Genomic DNA, 15,922 nt, shown 5'->3' with positions numbered 1-15,922 from the left:
GTATATGTGGACAAGGCCTAAAGTCTGTGGGGCAGGGATCGGGTCTCCTATTTGTCCATAAAGTGCCATGCACATCTGTATAATGAGGACACCCATGGGCAGCTAACTCATGGAGGAAAGGGAATTAAAAACAGCACTGTGTACTAGAGGTGGGCTGAGCTAGAATCCTAGGTCTAAACTCCCTTGAATAATTTTGCATAAATTCAGCTCTGACCTTTGCATCCACCCCTTTTTCTCTGGCTCTGTGATGGGCTGAACACCCCAGACCTTGCATAAAGGTTGGTTCCGGATTGGAACTTCACCGCGGTCATTAAACTCATAGACTCATAGACTTTAAGGTCAGAAGGGACCATTATGATCATCTGGTCTGACCCCCTGCATGCTGCAGGCCACAAAACCGTCCCTACCCCTTCCCTGGACTCTGCTGTTAAAGTCCCCAATCCTGTGTTTTAGTGACTTCAATTGGCTGAGACCCTCCTGCTAGTGATCCCTGCCCCATGCTGCGGAGGAAGGCGAAAAACCTCCAGAGGCTCAGCTAATCTACCCTGGAGGAAAATTCCTTCCCGACCCCAAATATGGCGATCAGTAAGACCCCGAGCATGTAGGCAAGAGTCTCTAGCCTGACCCCTGTTAGCCATTATACTATTTACGTACCATTGCTTGGTTTTCCTTGGCTACTATGTTTTACCATTAAACCATTCCCTCCATAAACTTATCTAACTTAATCTTAAAACCAGACAGGTCCATCGCCCCCACCGTTTCCCTCGGAAGGCCGTTCCAATATTTCACCCCTCTGACGGTCAGAAACCTTCGTCTAATTTCAAGCCTGAACTTCCCCACGGCCAGTTTATATCCATTCGTTCTCGTGTCCACATTAGTACTAAGCTGGAATAATTCCTCTCCCTCCCTTGTATTTATCCCTCTGATATATTTGAAGATAGCAATCATATCCCCCCTCAGCCTTCGCTTTGTCAGACTAAACAACCCAAGCTCCTCTAGTCTCCTTTCATACGACAGGTTTTCCATTCCTCTGATCATCCTAGTCGCCCTTCTCTGCACCCGTTCCAGTTTGAGTTCATCTTTTTTAAACATGGGAGACCAGAACTGCACACAGTACTCCAAATGAGGTCTCACCAGCGCCTTATACAACAGAAGCAGGACCTCCTTATCCCTACTAGATATACCTCGCCTAATGCATCCCAAGACCGCATTGGCTTTTTTCACCGCCACGTCACATTGTCGACTCATAGTCATCCTGCGGTCTACAAGGACCCCTAGGTCCTTCTCCGCTTCCGTTACTTCTAACCAATGCATCCCCATCTTGTAACTGTACATTTTAAAAACTGTATTAGATGAAACAAAGGAGCAGGGGGACAGGATAATAGGCCCCTTTTTGGAGCGTGAGGGTACAATTGAACCAGCTTCTCCCAGTGAGCCTTGAAAGATTAAACTGTTTCACTGGAAAGCGATGAAGAGTAAGGGTGGAGTGGGGTATGTGAGAGACTCGTCCTTGTGCTCTCTCTCCAGGACCCTTTCAGAATGTGTCTAGCCCCTTACTCTAGGTGTTAGGCTGGTCAATTGCACAAAGCACTCACTGGTACCTGAGATTAGGGGAAAGGGTAACTTTAATCATTGTATTTTTTGCATTGATTTCTGCCAGCGCAGGCAGTGGGACTCCGTTAAATAAAAATCCCTTCAAACCCAGCAAGACCAGCTTTGCTGTGTCACCTTTGGTCTTATTTATTTATTGTATTAGCTTTCCAGACCACAGACCAGAATCTCCCTCTTCTCTGCAGCTAGGAATAAAGGAAACAAGAGCTCGTAATTGCAGGCGCTCTCGGAGTTTTCCAGCTTTCCGAACTGGAGGGAGCGGTGAGTGGGTGCATGTTAGGTTTCGGAACAATTGGGCAAGTCATGCATGAGAAAAAGCAAGTTCCAGTGAAAGCAGAACTACTGCCTGGGTTTTTCCAATGGTTCCAGTGCAAGAGAAAGGCTCTTGGAGGAGATACAGCCTAACACATGGAGCTCTGTGCTTTCAGAACAAGCAAGGCCTAGGGAAGCTCAGTAGCAGCCTACCAACTTTCCAGATCCCTAGTGTGGTTTACCACGGAGAGCTCACTCCATCCAGTCTAGCAGGCAGGAGACTGGAAAGTCTCATGACTCATAAATTGTGCAGTGGGCTGTATTAAAAGGTACCTTAGCTACTACTTTTGAGACCAAGTGAACATCTTGACTATATTACCATCTCAGACACACTGAAAGGAGCTAAAAGTGGGTGACCTAGTCGGCAGTGATCGGCTGTGATGGTAAGAATTGAAGGAGAGTCTCCAGGTGCTTGGAGGGTTAGAGGAAACTCTATTGAGTAAGCTTCTGCCCTCCTGTGCTCCTAAACCTGGGCACAAAAAATCAGTAACTATTCCTTTCATTTTGTTGCAAAGTGTCACTTTTGCCTAATGGTAACAATGATGCAAAAAGTGCAATGATGCGGTACTAAGGCAAAGGTATTTCTTCCACCCACTCACCTGGACAGTGGCGAGACTGGGTTTGACAATCAGAACATATCCAGACTGGGCTGAATAATATGATTGCCGGCCAGAGACAGTAGCAACTGGGGGTAGGAAGGGAAAGAGACTTGGAGCCTTCTTCACTACAGATTTTTACTGACATGGATGATTCTAAACACAGAGTTAAAATATGGGCCCAGATGCTCAAAGGGAGTTAGGTGCCTAACTTCCACTTATTTCAATGGGAGTTAGACGCATAAATGCCTTTGAGGATCTGGGCCCTGGTTCTTAAAGCGTGGGTGGGTACCACGTTTGACCCTGCTTGTGAATGGGGTTGTGACAATTCTCAGAGTCCAGCTTTAAAATGCTCCTTTCACTGTGTAGGTGGGACTGCCCATCTGTGTAACAGGGTTAGCCAACCTCCTGCCTCCCAGGTCTCTGGGTGGGAGGCCAGGCTAAAACGCATTGCATCCTGGGGAAAAATGCCTAACTATTCGTGCCAAGGTGAGGCTCTGTGGGTTAGCTGCCTAGATTTTCCCAGAATGCTCTGGGATCTGTAGGGTAGAAGATATGGGCAGGTTGACAAACCCTGATGCAAGGATAAATGTTGGTGTGTGGATGTGTTGAACTGCATCACCTGTAAGCAGGTCAGAGCCTGGTTCAGCCCAGTATGGTTCTGTCTGGACTGTAGATGGGGCCTGTATTTGTAACTTTTCTCTTGCACTCTTAATGCGGACATTAAAACTCATAAGACACAGAAACCTCCGTTGTCCTTTTCCCTCAAGAGTTTCTGAAGCCAGACCAAGCCAGACTGCCCCTCGCTCAGCTGTGCAGGTCTAGGTGAGTGAGGGGGGAATAGGGCAGAAGAGGGGTGTGCTGTAGAGATGAAAGCAAAGATCATACTCTACCTTATGTCCCATTTCTCCTAAAGGTCCAGCTGGCCCCTGTGGTCCCTGAGGTCCCTGCAAGACAGACACACAGGGCTCTTTCGTGGAACATTGTCAATTCTAAAGAACAATCCGCTCCCTAGCGCCCTCCCATATCACATGGGAACTACACAGGCGTGGGAGAGGAGGTCAAAAGACCAGAAATGGGCAGCTCAAAGTGCTTGAACAGCAGCAAGCGAAGGGTCAGGAACCTCCCTGTGTCTGGGTGGCTGCGGGGAGGGTAGGGGTGCTGTTGTGTTGAAGCTGAACTGACAATAGTTGGCAACCTTAGCGTGTCTGAATAATTTCCTTCTCTAGTCCGCCTGAGCCCACCCCCATTCCTACACTCTCAGAGCCTGCAGCATATCCCTCCTTCAGTCACCACAGTCTAACCCTCGTCAGTCACAGCTCCCTTCTATTCCATCCGTCTGACCTGACCCTACTTCAACCCCTCCATCCTAGATGGAGTCAGAACTGGACTCTGCTCCTGCCATTTTCTCCTGGTTCCCAATTGACTCCCTCCACCCCTCCCAGTAACATAACCTGATCCAGTCCATCCTCCCAGTCTGGGATCATCCTCTAACAGGCTCAGGAGTGTCTAACCGTGGCCTTCCTGAGCAGCCCAACATGGAACCTCCTTCAGTCTTAAAACAGTTAGCTCCTCCACCCCGCCTTGCAAGCATCTAACCTAATTACTATCATCATTATAGTAGATCTACCGGCTCCAAGGTCAGGGCTACGTGCTATTGTGGTCAGGTCAGGGCTATTGTGCTACATACTAGACCGAGACATTCTGGCCCTGAAGAGCTTACAGTCTAAATAGCCTAGACAGAGAAAGGGTGGCAAAAAGGAAGTATTACCACCACAGGTAATACAGGTTGGAACTGAGGTGCTGCCCAGGTTCACCCAGGGAGTCTGTGCTGGAGTGAAGAATTGAACCTCGGTCTCCTGAGTTCCAGTGCAATGCCTTGACCACAAAAACCATCTTTCCTTTCCAAGGCCTCTTCCAAACCTCCATTCTGACCTTTCTTCCACCTTCCCTGCCAGACTCTCTCTTGGTTTCTCCTTCAATTCTCTGTCAGAGTCAGGTCCGGTTTCTTTTCTAACTTTCCCCTCTTTAATCTGACCCAGACACACTCTCTCTCCCAAAATCCAGACTTGCCCCTTCTTCCACTCTCCCTGCCAGAGTCAACTCCAGTCTCTGGTCTACCTTCTTGCTGCTAAATCTCATCTCGTGCCTCCTTTCTGCCTCTGTAGGGTCTGATCTTGCCCTTCCTCCAACTTTCCTGGGCTCTCCTTTAACCCTATACAAGTGCTGCTCTGATTAAGCTGGACTCAGCAGGAGAGACGGGGATGGGAATGAAGGAGTGTGTGTGTTGGGGGGGGGGGAGGAGCCAGACTGAGGAGGAAATGAGGGGAAAGAGAAAGGGACAGATGGATGAAGAGGGAATGAGAAGACACTTGCCGGGTCGCCTGGAGCCCCTTTGCCTCCTTGGGGTCCGGAAGGTCCTTGGATACCCTAGGATAACAAAAACCACCAAGGTCAGCTCTGTCCCGTCATCACCTTTCACACCTCCCAGCATGTCATATTCACCTCGTAAACACTTTATAAAAGCAACACAGAGGTGGCCCTGAGGCTGAACTGAGAGACATTGTCCAGGTTTCTCCTTCTGAGCAGGAATAAAAAAAACCTTAAAACCTTCATTAAAATGTAGGCTATAAAATGGAATGGAAGGCGGTTGGCACTTACTAGGAAGCCACGTGGTCCTGTCTCCCCAGTCTCTCCCATCTTCCCCTGTAAACAGAAGGTTACAGTAATTAGAGGTTGGGAACGTGCTGAAACACCCTATTGCTTTGGCCAGGAAAGTCGATCAAAGCTGTATTTTACTGGGAGCCATGCACGCATGAGTATACATACATGTAGTGTTTGGCACAGTGCCAGCTTGGCATCCAGCACCAACTCTCACCGTGGACGTACCTGCTGCCCATCGGGCCCCGGTTTGCCTGGCTCCCCCTGAAGGCCCTGTTAATGAAAAAGACAAAGACATGTTGGCGTCGGCATGAGCTGTGCAGCAGAGACTCTTGACTGGCTAGCTCCTCCTGATGCCCCAGCCTTCTTACTCTTGGAATCCTCCAGGGAAGGGTCAATTGTTTGCTTCCGGTTCTCCATCAGCATTTAAAGGGGCTAGCTAGTGTCCTAAAGTCCCCCTCCCATGGGGGGGATAGTCCCATCCGCTGAGGAGCTTGGAGCATAATCCAATTTCTCTCTTCCTGCTCTTAGAAATCCCAATAACTCTGGACTCCCCACCTATTGGGTTCAAAACGGGGGAGTTTCTCCATCCAACTCTAAGTCATTGTGGGTGGAGAAGGGGGAGGGCATTAGCCACACATTGATAGGTAGGCCGGGTGGCACTTAGACTCCCAAAGGTGCTTCATGCTGTGCGCTAAGCATTCAGGGGTGGAAGAGCCTCAATAGCACAAAAAATACACCCGCTCAGGTAAGAGCCAGCAGCACAACATTATTTCCTTTTCTAATTGCTGCTCTGCCTGAGAAGGGAGCCTCTGAGCTAAGAGGACATGGATGCAGGAGAAGTCTTATGAAGGTAGAAGAATGACTGGGAGAAAAGGAGGCATGACAGAGAACTGAAACGGCAGCTACTATTTCAATGCTCATCAGTCGGACTAGCCTCCTGTTCTACTGGATTAGCCTCCTTGCTAGGCTGCCGTCCATATTCCAAAAGGAAACACCCAGACTGGGAGTTGCTCTACCATCCATCCCTCTCTTTCTCAGCAGCCTTGCCTAAAAGGAAGGTCCTTTGTCAGCATCTGGCTTGGATACTCTCTTAACCAGACTTAATGAAGGGCAGGTCTATTCCAGGAGGCCATTTACCAGACCCCCTTCGCACCAGGAGGCAGAGGGGATTTCTGTTCCATGAACATCTCTGCTCTGATCATACCACACTACAGGGAGACACACTTTGTAAAGGTGGTGAACAGTGTGTGTGTGTGTGTGTGCGCGTGTGTGTGTGCGCAGTCAGAGTCCTTAAGGGAGTGGTGATGGTAAGGCCAGATCTACACACAAGTTTTGTGCTGGTGTAACTATTTCAGTTAGAGGGTGTGATTTTTTTTTTTTTTAACCAGTATAGTTAAATTAGCATAACCCCTACTGCGTAGGCTCAGTTATGCTGGTTTAAATGTGTCTTATGCTAGTATAGCTTATTCCCTTTCCCATATGGGAATAAGCTATACTGGTATAAGCACCTATATACTGCAACAGCTGTGTCCATGCTGGGGGTGGGGGTGCAACTGGTGTAAAGGGACACAACTTTGTGTGTAAACAATCCCTGAGCTACCTTACAGCCCCCCTTCACTTTAGCCGAACAGCTGGAACCTTTAATATCTTCGAAACTCTATTTCTACCAAATGAATGACTCCTGGCGGAGTTTAGACAGCACTCTTCCCTCGGATCCCCGCCCTTCTCCCCACATGGAAAGGCTTTTGGGAGACCAGGGAATAGACATTTCCACTGGTCTCCCACTGAGCAGAGCCATGTGCTAGGAACCTGACTCAGGGACGCGAGGTGGTTGTGTGCTGGGGGACGGCTGGTGCCATACAAAATCATGCTGGTTCCTTTTAAGGAGCCTTGATGTGAGCGAGTGTTGGCTCTTGGCAGCTGGGCTCTGCCACCGGTGTGGGGCTCTGCTCTGCACAGAGGAATGCTGGCTGGGCTAACTGGCACCGGCTGACCTCAGTGCTTGGTGCTGATGGAGTTAGAGCTATTTAACACTGAGTTGAGGATACACCAGCCACCATGAAGGGCTAGAGGCAGCAAGGAGGCGATGGTGGTGGGAGACATCCTGATTTTTCCAGGGCCTAGAGGGGAGCCTCATAGCACACCCAAGAGCAGACCTGTCAGAACTGGCACTCCTGTTACAACTTACCTTAACACCTCTTGACCCTGGCTCCCCCACTGGTCCATCAGGACCTCTGGCACCCTGCGGGACCAAGACAGAAAGAGAGAGAGAGAAGAAAGTTACATAGCAAATGTGAACAGCAGGTGTCCCCCTTGTGCTGCTAACACTGAGTTGTCCACTGGGAGTTGGGTGTGATCCCAGCTTCCACTGTGCAGCCGGGCCTCTCCCACTTCCCCAGTGCACATTTTGCATGCTCAGGGGGCTGAGCTCTTGGGCTTGCTCCAAAAAACCAAACAGCTACACTTCTCCAACCCTTCACCAGTCTGATCCATTGGCTCCATCCTCCCTGCCTTTCACCCTGAGTAGCTTCAGTAACATAGAAGAGGAGATGGGTGGGGGGAGCCCTGCCTGAGGGTGGGGGTGGTGATTTCTCTGTCCATAGCTATATTTAATTCTCCTCTTGCTCTTAACCCTTGAGATGCTGGCACTTGACAACCAGATGAATGCTTAGGAAGGTGGGTATGTACAGCATGGCTGTGGTTCCCAAGGGGTTAAAGCTTGGGCTTGTTAGGCTGTTCCTAACATTCGTCTTGGAGTCAAGGTTCATCTCCTGTTATAGGGCTCTTCGCTGCAGGAGTCATCCTACTGCATGCAGGGTAGAAGTAGGGTGACCAGATGTCCCGATTTTATAGGGACAGTCCTGATTTTTGGCTCCTATTCCCCCCCATCCCCTGTCCGGATTTTTCCACACTTGCTGTCCGGTCACCGTAGGTAGAAGGCTCACCCGAAAGCAAAGCAACAGCAACCCTAGCTTCAGAATTCACAGTTCTTCTGTTAGCCACAGGTCTTGCTTAGATGGGTTTCAGCTGCTTCCCAGGCTCAATGCAGCCACTTTTTAGTGTTGTTCTCCTCCCTCCTGCCAATTTATTCCTTTTCTCATCATGTACTGGGCAATGCATTTATGTTATTTTTATTTCTGTCTAGCCAACCTTAAGCCCAAAATGAGAGCCAGAGGAGAAAGACAGGCCAGAGGTCAGGAACTGCTTCATTTTCAGACCCTAATGATGATGGTGATCTTGCTGGCACAGACCCTGAAATGTGAATTTATTGACAGCATGGCTCTTCCTTCTGAAGAGTCAAGCTCTCCCATCGTGCCCTACATGATACACTTCGAACTCTTTGCACACTACTCTCTGTTCTTCACATCCATGGCCATGTTGCTGTTGAAGTCAAGTCATCAAAGTTATAAGATGCACAGCGTGAGCCCAAACAGATGCATAAAGGCAACTTGGAATTGGACGTATTTAATAAAATGCCGTGGGTTAGCTTCTCATTGGCGATAGGTCTTTTAGGCATTTTATTATAGTTACCTGTTGCTTAGGGAACTGAATGCGGCTATGAACATGACCAGGTAGTCATGTATATATGAAATGGGGAGGGGCGTGTAGCATGAGCAGTTGTACATGTGTGGTCAGATGGGCAGTCATTTGTGCTTAAGTGTGTTTTTATGAAACCTGTCAGGTCCAAGTGTACACGGGAACCTTTCGAGGTGTGCATATGTATGAGAAACAAGGCCAGGTGCAGGGGGAGGAATCCAGCTACATGCATCTATAGACGTTCAAACATATGAGGAGGCTGAACATGGTTAGCTGAGAACCTACACAAAAGCATGCCCGTGACAGGTATCCTCCTGGAAGTCATGCTCAAGACTAAAGAGATGTGCTTATTCTTCAGGGGTATAGCAGAAGAGCATCATTCGTGAAGAATGGAAAATTCCTGGAGTAGCAAGGAAGCTGATCTCAGTGGAACTCTTCCCCCAGGCCCATCCCTATCCTAGTCCAAGACACTGACACACAATAGGCAGAGGGGTGGCAGGTAGGAATAAAATGACAGATTGAGAGACTACACGAACGTATGTCACGTCCACAATGGAGCCCTGATCTTGACTGGGCCTCTAGGCATTACTGCAGTATAAATAATTCTAACACTGCTTTGTGGTGTGTATGTTATGGTGAAAGGAATTCAGAAACCAGGCCAAAGTGGAAATAGAGAAAAAAGGAGCCAATTTGCTTAATCGAGATGCAAACAGAGCCAAATGTAACAACAGGGGCCAATATGTTAGCAAAGCAAGTACAGTGTGACAGCAGGAGAGAGAGACTCACAAAGAGAGGCAGTGTAAAGGCAGAAGATGTATAGGAAACACAGCCAAATTATTACAACAAACACTGTCAATATAAAATAATGCAAAAACTTCTGTGTTTGGCAAACCCAGTGATGCTGAACAGATCAGAGACCAAATAACCAAATAACCACAGTGCATGCCCATAAAACACAGCTTAAAGCATACTCCATCTGCTCTCTAGAACAGACAGTCACTGTGCATCGAATGGGAACAGCACCACCACTACCCACGCTGTTACTTTCAGTGCACTATCATGATCTAAGCTAGGGGTCAGACATCACCCTAACCTGGAAATGACACCTCCAGCTCAAAGTGTAGACACACCCTTAGACTGACAGCATACAAGTCCATGCATAGAAAGGTTCACCAAAGCCTCCCTGGTGTAATGGCAAACCTTCTGTCACTGGATTCCCATTTTCCTCTCTTTTGCTTAGCCTGCCTCTGCTCTTTGAACTGTTCTGGATCATGGAACAGTGCAGTATTTGTACTTCACTTGGGGAAACGCATGACAAAGAGACAAGCAATCAGGCAGCTTGTGCTTTAAGTCAAACTGTCCAGCTCTGTGAACTGATTTTTTTGCCTTCTCTGGGCTGCCTGGAAACAATAATCCCCCTGTTAAGCTGAGAATTACCCTTCCCAAACTCCTGACTTCACACATCCATCCATCACTGTCCTGTCCGAATTTCCTAGAGAAACAAGCACAAACAAAGAAAAAAATAACATCCGGAGGGGAATTAACCCCTTGGAACTGTGGAGGTGGTTGGATCCCAGACTGAGAGCCACATTGCTCTGCTGGATGGAGGGGGATGGATGTTGGAAAGAGAAGAAGTTGCCACAGTGAACGAAAGGAACATTACTCAGCTTGGATGGGTGTGAGGGGAGGGAGATCCTAGACACTCAGACCTACAGAGGGGCAGGCATCTTCTCTGCTCTGAGGGGACATGATGATCACGGAAAGAGACAAGCGGGCAGATGGAGACATGTGTCTCCCTTGGGGAGTTATTTGCAATTTACCACCATGATCAACACCCTAGAATTGCCCCCACCCTGATAGGGACATAGGAATTGCCAGAATGGATCAGACCCGAGGTCCATTTAATCCAGTCCCCTCTCTCCCACAATGGCCAGTCCCAGCTGCTTCAGAGCAAGGTGCAAGAAGAGACAGTGCAGTAGCAGATGTGGGATAATCTGACCCTCCCCTCACATTAGGTCTCATCCTGATGTCCAATAGTTAGGACAAGTCTGGCCATTCCCGTTATCCATATAAAATGTCCAATCCTTCTTTGAGTCTCGTTAAATTCTTGGCCCCATCGACTTTCTGTGACAGGCTCAGCACTATGCTCACAAAGTCAGAACGAGCTCCTTGTCTTCCTAGGACCATGATCTGATCTCTCCACAAGTCCCTTTCCCCTTATAATCTGCGCAGAAAGACAGACTAGAACCAGAACGGAGTTGGACAGAGCACTTAGGCCACTCCCAAGGAGTTAATTTCATTTGCTCATCCAGCTGTTCCATACCGTTATAAGGCCAGTCTCTCCTCAGAGACAAACAGGTCTCTCAAATCTCTTGTAATCCATCCCGCCCCCTGCATCCTTGTCCAGTCACCTGGCATTGTACTTGTGGGAGTGGTCACTGAAATGGACGGAGCCCCCTGCTAGCTCCAGCATGCCTTCTCACAGCACTGCTGCTCTGGCAGTGAAGCCTGGACCCCAGCAATGCAGCCTGCCAGTACTCACGTGGCTGCAGCACTGTTTGGAGTATCTTAGTTTCTTCCCAGCAGCGCTCTGTCACCAGCACCCCAGGAGTCCAGCAGGGCAATCTCCTCACAGCAGGCACCTGGTTAATCCATCACTAAACATTTCATCAGCACCTGACCTAAGAAGGTTAAACTGCCCCTGCATTAAGGAACAGACCAGGAAAGCTCCATCTTGCCCAGACTAAGAGGTTTCCCTAATTCACCCTGACAGGAAAGGCTACAGTTAGCCAATTAGTTAAATCTTTGAAACTCCCTTTTCCCAACAATGCCAGTTACAGACAAGTGAGGGAAACCCTGGAGGATCTACAGGAAACTGGAATGCCAGCAGGCAGCAATGATCAGGGCCTACATTACAATGCGCTAGGCAGGCTGCACAGTTGTCTTCTGGGGGTTGTGAAGTTTCCTACAGCAGCTAAGTATAAATTACCAATCGCACCTAGACTCTTCAGCTGATAAACCCCATTGCGCTAGATGCTGTACAAACAGTACAACCTCTGAAGAGCTTATAATTTAAATAGACAGAGGAAAATAGGAAGGTAAAAGCAGAATTACCTCCATTTTGCAGACGGGAAATAGGAGGCAGAGAGAATTATAGACCCTGATACAACAAAGCACTTAGGAACGTACTTAACTTTAAGCATGTGACCAAGGTCAGACTGGAAGTATGTGGTAGAGCCAGGAATTCAAACCAGATCTCCCTGAGTCCCACTCCGGTGCATTAGCCACAAGGCCAAGCTTCCTCTCTATTTAAATCAACAAATTATACTTCCGGCCCTTTTGGAGCGGTGGAAGGTGTGTTGCTATGAACTGGAATAATACAATACATTTTAGGGTCACATATTTACGTGCAGAAGCAGGTGAAACTTAGCCATTTTAACTGACGTTTGCTTTTGGGGTCATGGATCCCAGACCTGGACTGACTAAATGTTTAGGTAAAGCCTGCAAAATACAACTGCTCAGCCCATAGTGCTGAAATCATTTTGAAAAACATCACATCCCTTAGGCCCTTTAGAAAAATCTTATCTCTAATCCCATTCCGCACATATAATCATTAGCCCATTTGTAAACATAGGCTTCATTGCTTACTGTCCTTTGTGTTGGCTTGCTACTGCTAATGTTGGCAAGCACATAGCCTCAGGCAATACTACCTTTGAGAGCTTCAGACCGAGACTAAACAAAATTATGAAACTGCTAATAAGGACTCAAAGCCCAGATGCAAACAGCCCTAGCATCTGAATATTGAGGAAGTTTGGATCTAAACTTTGTATCTCTAGTTTAGATCAGTCAACAGAGCTACAGAGTAATGCCACCAGCAGACAACACTCCATCTGAATAGAACTTAATGCCCAGCAAGGTGTTTCAACAAGAGAGCTACATTTTTCTTTTTCAATGTAGGCAAGGTGCAGACATACAGAGGGAGAGGCCATCAAACTTTGATATACCAATGGAGAGAGAGTCACACAAACATGGGGGGATTCCTGCCTCTTATTCCATGTACTTAAATTTGGCTTGAACAGGGAGATATTTGACAATGCAAACATCTTCTACATTGCTGCCTGAGGGATGCTTTATCTGGTAGAGTTCCGGGGGTGATGAATTGTGCGTCAGTCTGTTGGGTTTGAGTAGATCTAAGAAATCTTGAATTTTAGTTTATCTGCTCTCCAGCCCTTGTACTTTCCAAGTAGTAGAGGATGGCCTTGGCCTTCTTTCCAAACAAACCAGTCAATAAAAAAGGGTTGGGGAGATGAAGAAGGGGGCAGAGCTACCTTCCACTATCACGCTTCTGAAGGACTGCTGTGTATGCAAGGAGAGCTCAGAAACAGCAGTCGCCTTCTCAAAATGCAAAGCCTCTTTTCCCCTGTTCCAAGTATTTCTAATTCAGCCAAATGAGAAAGAGCTGGAGCAAGGTGATGGATGTGGCATAAGAACCTGAACAGTACAGACTCTGAGAACAGTCTGTGCCACTGGATGAGACAATGACCTCCGTCAGTCAAACTGGACATGGACGCACCCACCCTATGGTCAAATGATTTATAAACTCTGAGTCTTCAGCTATTAATCTAGTGTGTAATACTGGTGTTAGAGACTCCCAATGTAAGCAGGGGCTCTCCAATGGAACATGGAAGCAGAACATTTCCAAAGAGAATTACACAAACTTTCAGACATTAACAAGGAATAGCCCAGTGCAGCTAAGAGGTGGGACTTCTCATTTTTGGGGAAAAATTTAGGAGATTTCCCCATCCTCTTTCAATCCTTGCTGCTGCCACTTCAAAGGCCTTAAAATGGCGTGACTGTCCTTTTCCCAGGAGAGGTTGAACATACCATATTCCAGCATCTTTTAATGCTAGTCTTTCAGTCAGCTGAAAGGTCACTGGAGAGCAAAATAAGATGCTGCTCTGCCTTCTATTGGCCAGGTACTCACCCCTGCAAGCCCAGGAGCAATGGAATGATTTTAGGACCCAAGTTTAAATACCCCCATGTTGCAAATTACCAGGGTTTGATAAATTCCTGCGGTCACTAAAGCTACAAGCTGCAGGATTCACATGGTTAGACAGAGATTGGTCTAGTTATCCAAATATCAGCAAGACACCACAAGGAGTTCTGATGCATGCAGGATATCTAGATCTTTGCTGGTTTTAGCTCTGTACTGTTTAATGCAGGGGACTGGCTGGCATAGCTGGGAGATACAGATACACCCTGTAAGTTCTACCTCTGGACTTTTAAAGACTGCAGCTCTTACAAGTTACTTCTAGGCAGCACACTGTGGCTCTGAGTTAAAGGAGTAACATTCCTGGATTGATGACTGGCACCTTGGCTGGGAGAACAGGCCAGGATGAGGAGCTTGGCAGATGGATTTCAGCTGGAGGTTTACCAACCAGGCGGTAAAATCACAGGTTCAGTTGATATTAAGCTTCCTGTGCGGATTCTCAATCAAGGTCTGAGCTGAGTTCATGGATAGGGCGATGAAGCCAGGCACACTCCTGCTGTGAGGAGCTGATTGGCAGGAGCTTGTTCTTGAATTTATTGCAGGGTGTCTGCTCTGATGATTTGTTAGCATGGGCATTGCCCATGGGGTTCATAGAATCATAGAATATCAGGGTTGGAAGGGACCTCAGGAGGTCATCTAGTCCAACCCCCTGCTCAAAGCAGGACCAATTCCCAACTAAATCATCCCAGCAAGGGCTTTGTCAAGCTGGGCCTTAAAAACCTCCAAGGAAGGAGACTCCACTACCTCCCTAGGTAACCCATTCCAGTGCTTCACCACCCTCCTAGTGAAATAGTGTTTCCTAATATCCAACCTGGACCTCCCCCACTGCAACTTGAGACCATTGCTCCTTGTTCTATCATCTGCTACCACTGAGAACAGCCGAGCTCCATCCTCTTTGGAACCCCCCCTTCAGGTAGTTGAAGGCTGCTATCAAATCCCCCCCCTCATTCTTCTCTTCTGGAGACTAAACAATCCCAGTTCCCTGGGATGCGGCAAGGATGGCAAGAAGAGCAATGAAAAGTAAATAACCATTGCAGGCCCCTCTTGATTTAATGTTTGCTTTGACACTTCCAGCCTGGCTGACTTCACTTTTTAAGCTTGACCAGTGTCATTCTGTAAGGGCTAGTCCTTGCAGGTCACAGACTTAAGGCCTCAGTTCAGAAGATGAAGTTTTGAGCAATGTGGGTCTGGAGAAAGAGAAGCTATTAAAAGGGGACAGATTTAGCTCAGCGCTAAGGTTTTCAAAGCGAGGCACCGAAGTGAAAGTTGCCTGTTGTTCAGAGGTTCTGAGCATCTGCAGCTCCCCACTGACTTTGGCCAGGGTCGTGGGTGCTCAGCACCTTGGCATATCAAGTACTTTTATTTAGGTGCCTGATTTTGGAAATGTTGGCCTAGAGAATTAGATTAGATAAGCAACGAATCCCATTAGCCAACTGGAAACAATCCCAATCTCAACCATCAGATCTTCGGCTAGGTTATCCACTAGCCATCTTGCCATTCACCACTTAGTACCTGCTTGCCTTTCAATCAAAGAAATCCAGCTATGGAACCCTTCTGAATATTTCAGTGGAAAACCAGTCTTGCCTTGCTTTCTGATCTGGAGTGGGGGTGAAGGAAGGAGAAGCCAGCTATCCCAGTCTTCCTAAAATTTAAATCCTAATTCCTCTAAACACTTAACTGTAAGCATGTGCTTAATCCCCATTGACTTAACTTTATGCATGTGTGTAAGTGCTATACTTTATAGGGATGGTCTTAAGCACATTTTAAAGGTCAGCATGTGTTTGTGTGTTTTCTGAATTGGGGCCATAAGGAAGAGAAGAGAGAAAAACTGCATTTGTGGATGCTTGTACAACATCAATTTGATGGCTAAAAGTAAACTGGAGGGAACAATAGTCCTCTCTCATAGTAAGAGGAGGAAAGTTATGATTTTTAAAGATTCTCTTTTTGACAATCAGTATTTTTATGTCAACAGCACAATAGCTATTACAACTTAAATACAGATCCCAAAAGTCTCCTTTGTTCTTTACAATCCAAACCATATTTGCTACTGATGTTGTCTTCAAAAGTGCAATTACTTTAACGAAGTATCCAAACACGGATCAGCGCAATCCACAAACATCTGGCAGAGAGTTGCATTAATGTTTCCATTCTG

General features: G+C 47.3%; 1 protein-coding gene across 9 annotated transcripts in view; it reads right to left on the bottom strand.

Annotated features, from left to right (window-relative positions):
• LOC117867266 (collagen alpha-1(XXVII) chain B-like) overlaps nucleotides 1-15,922 on the bottom strand; it is a 261,780-nt gene that overhangs the window by 61,981 nt on the left and 183,877 nt on the right. For all 9 annotated transcript variants that reach the window (XM_034752150.1, XM_034752151.1, XM_034752154.1 and 6 more), the window contains 5 exons: nucleotides 7,372-7,425; nucleotides 5,409-5,453; nucleotides 5,181-5,225; nucleotides 4,896-4,949; nucleotides 3,413-3,466 (listed from right to left, as the gene is read on the bottom strand). In XM_034752150.1, the coding sequence (XP_034608041.1) occupies nucleotides 3,413-3,466; nucleotides 4,896-4,949; nucleotides 5,181-5,225; nucleotides 5,409-5,453; nucleotides 7,372-7,425 (252 nt within the window). The remainder of the gene's footprint in view (nucleotides 1-3,412; nucleotides 3,467-4,895; nucleotides 4,950-5,180; nucleotides 5,226-5,408; nucleotides 5,454-7,371; nucleotides 7,426-15,922) is intronic.

Source organism: Trachemys scripta, chromosome 17 (assembly GCF_013100865.1).
Source record: "Trachemys scripta elegans isolate TJP31775 chromosome 17, CAS_Tse_1.0, whole genome shotgun sequence".
Taxonomy (NCBI): Eukaryota; Metazoa; Chordata; order Testudines; family Emydidae; genus Trachemys; species Trachemys scripta.
Note: the sequence above shows the minus strand (reverse complement) of the source record. Positions and strands in the feature narration are given on the sequence as shown.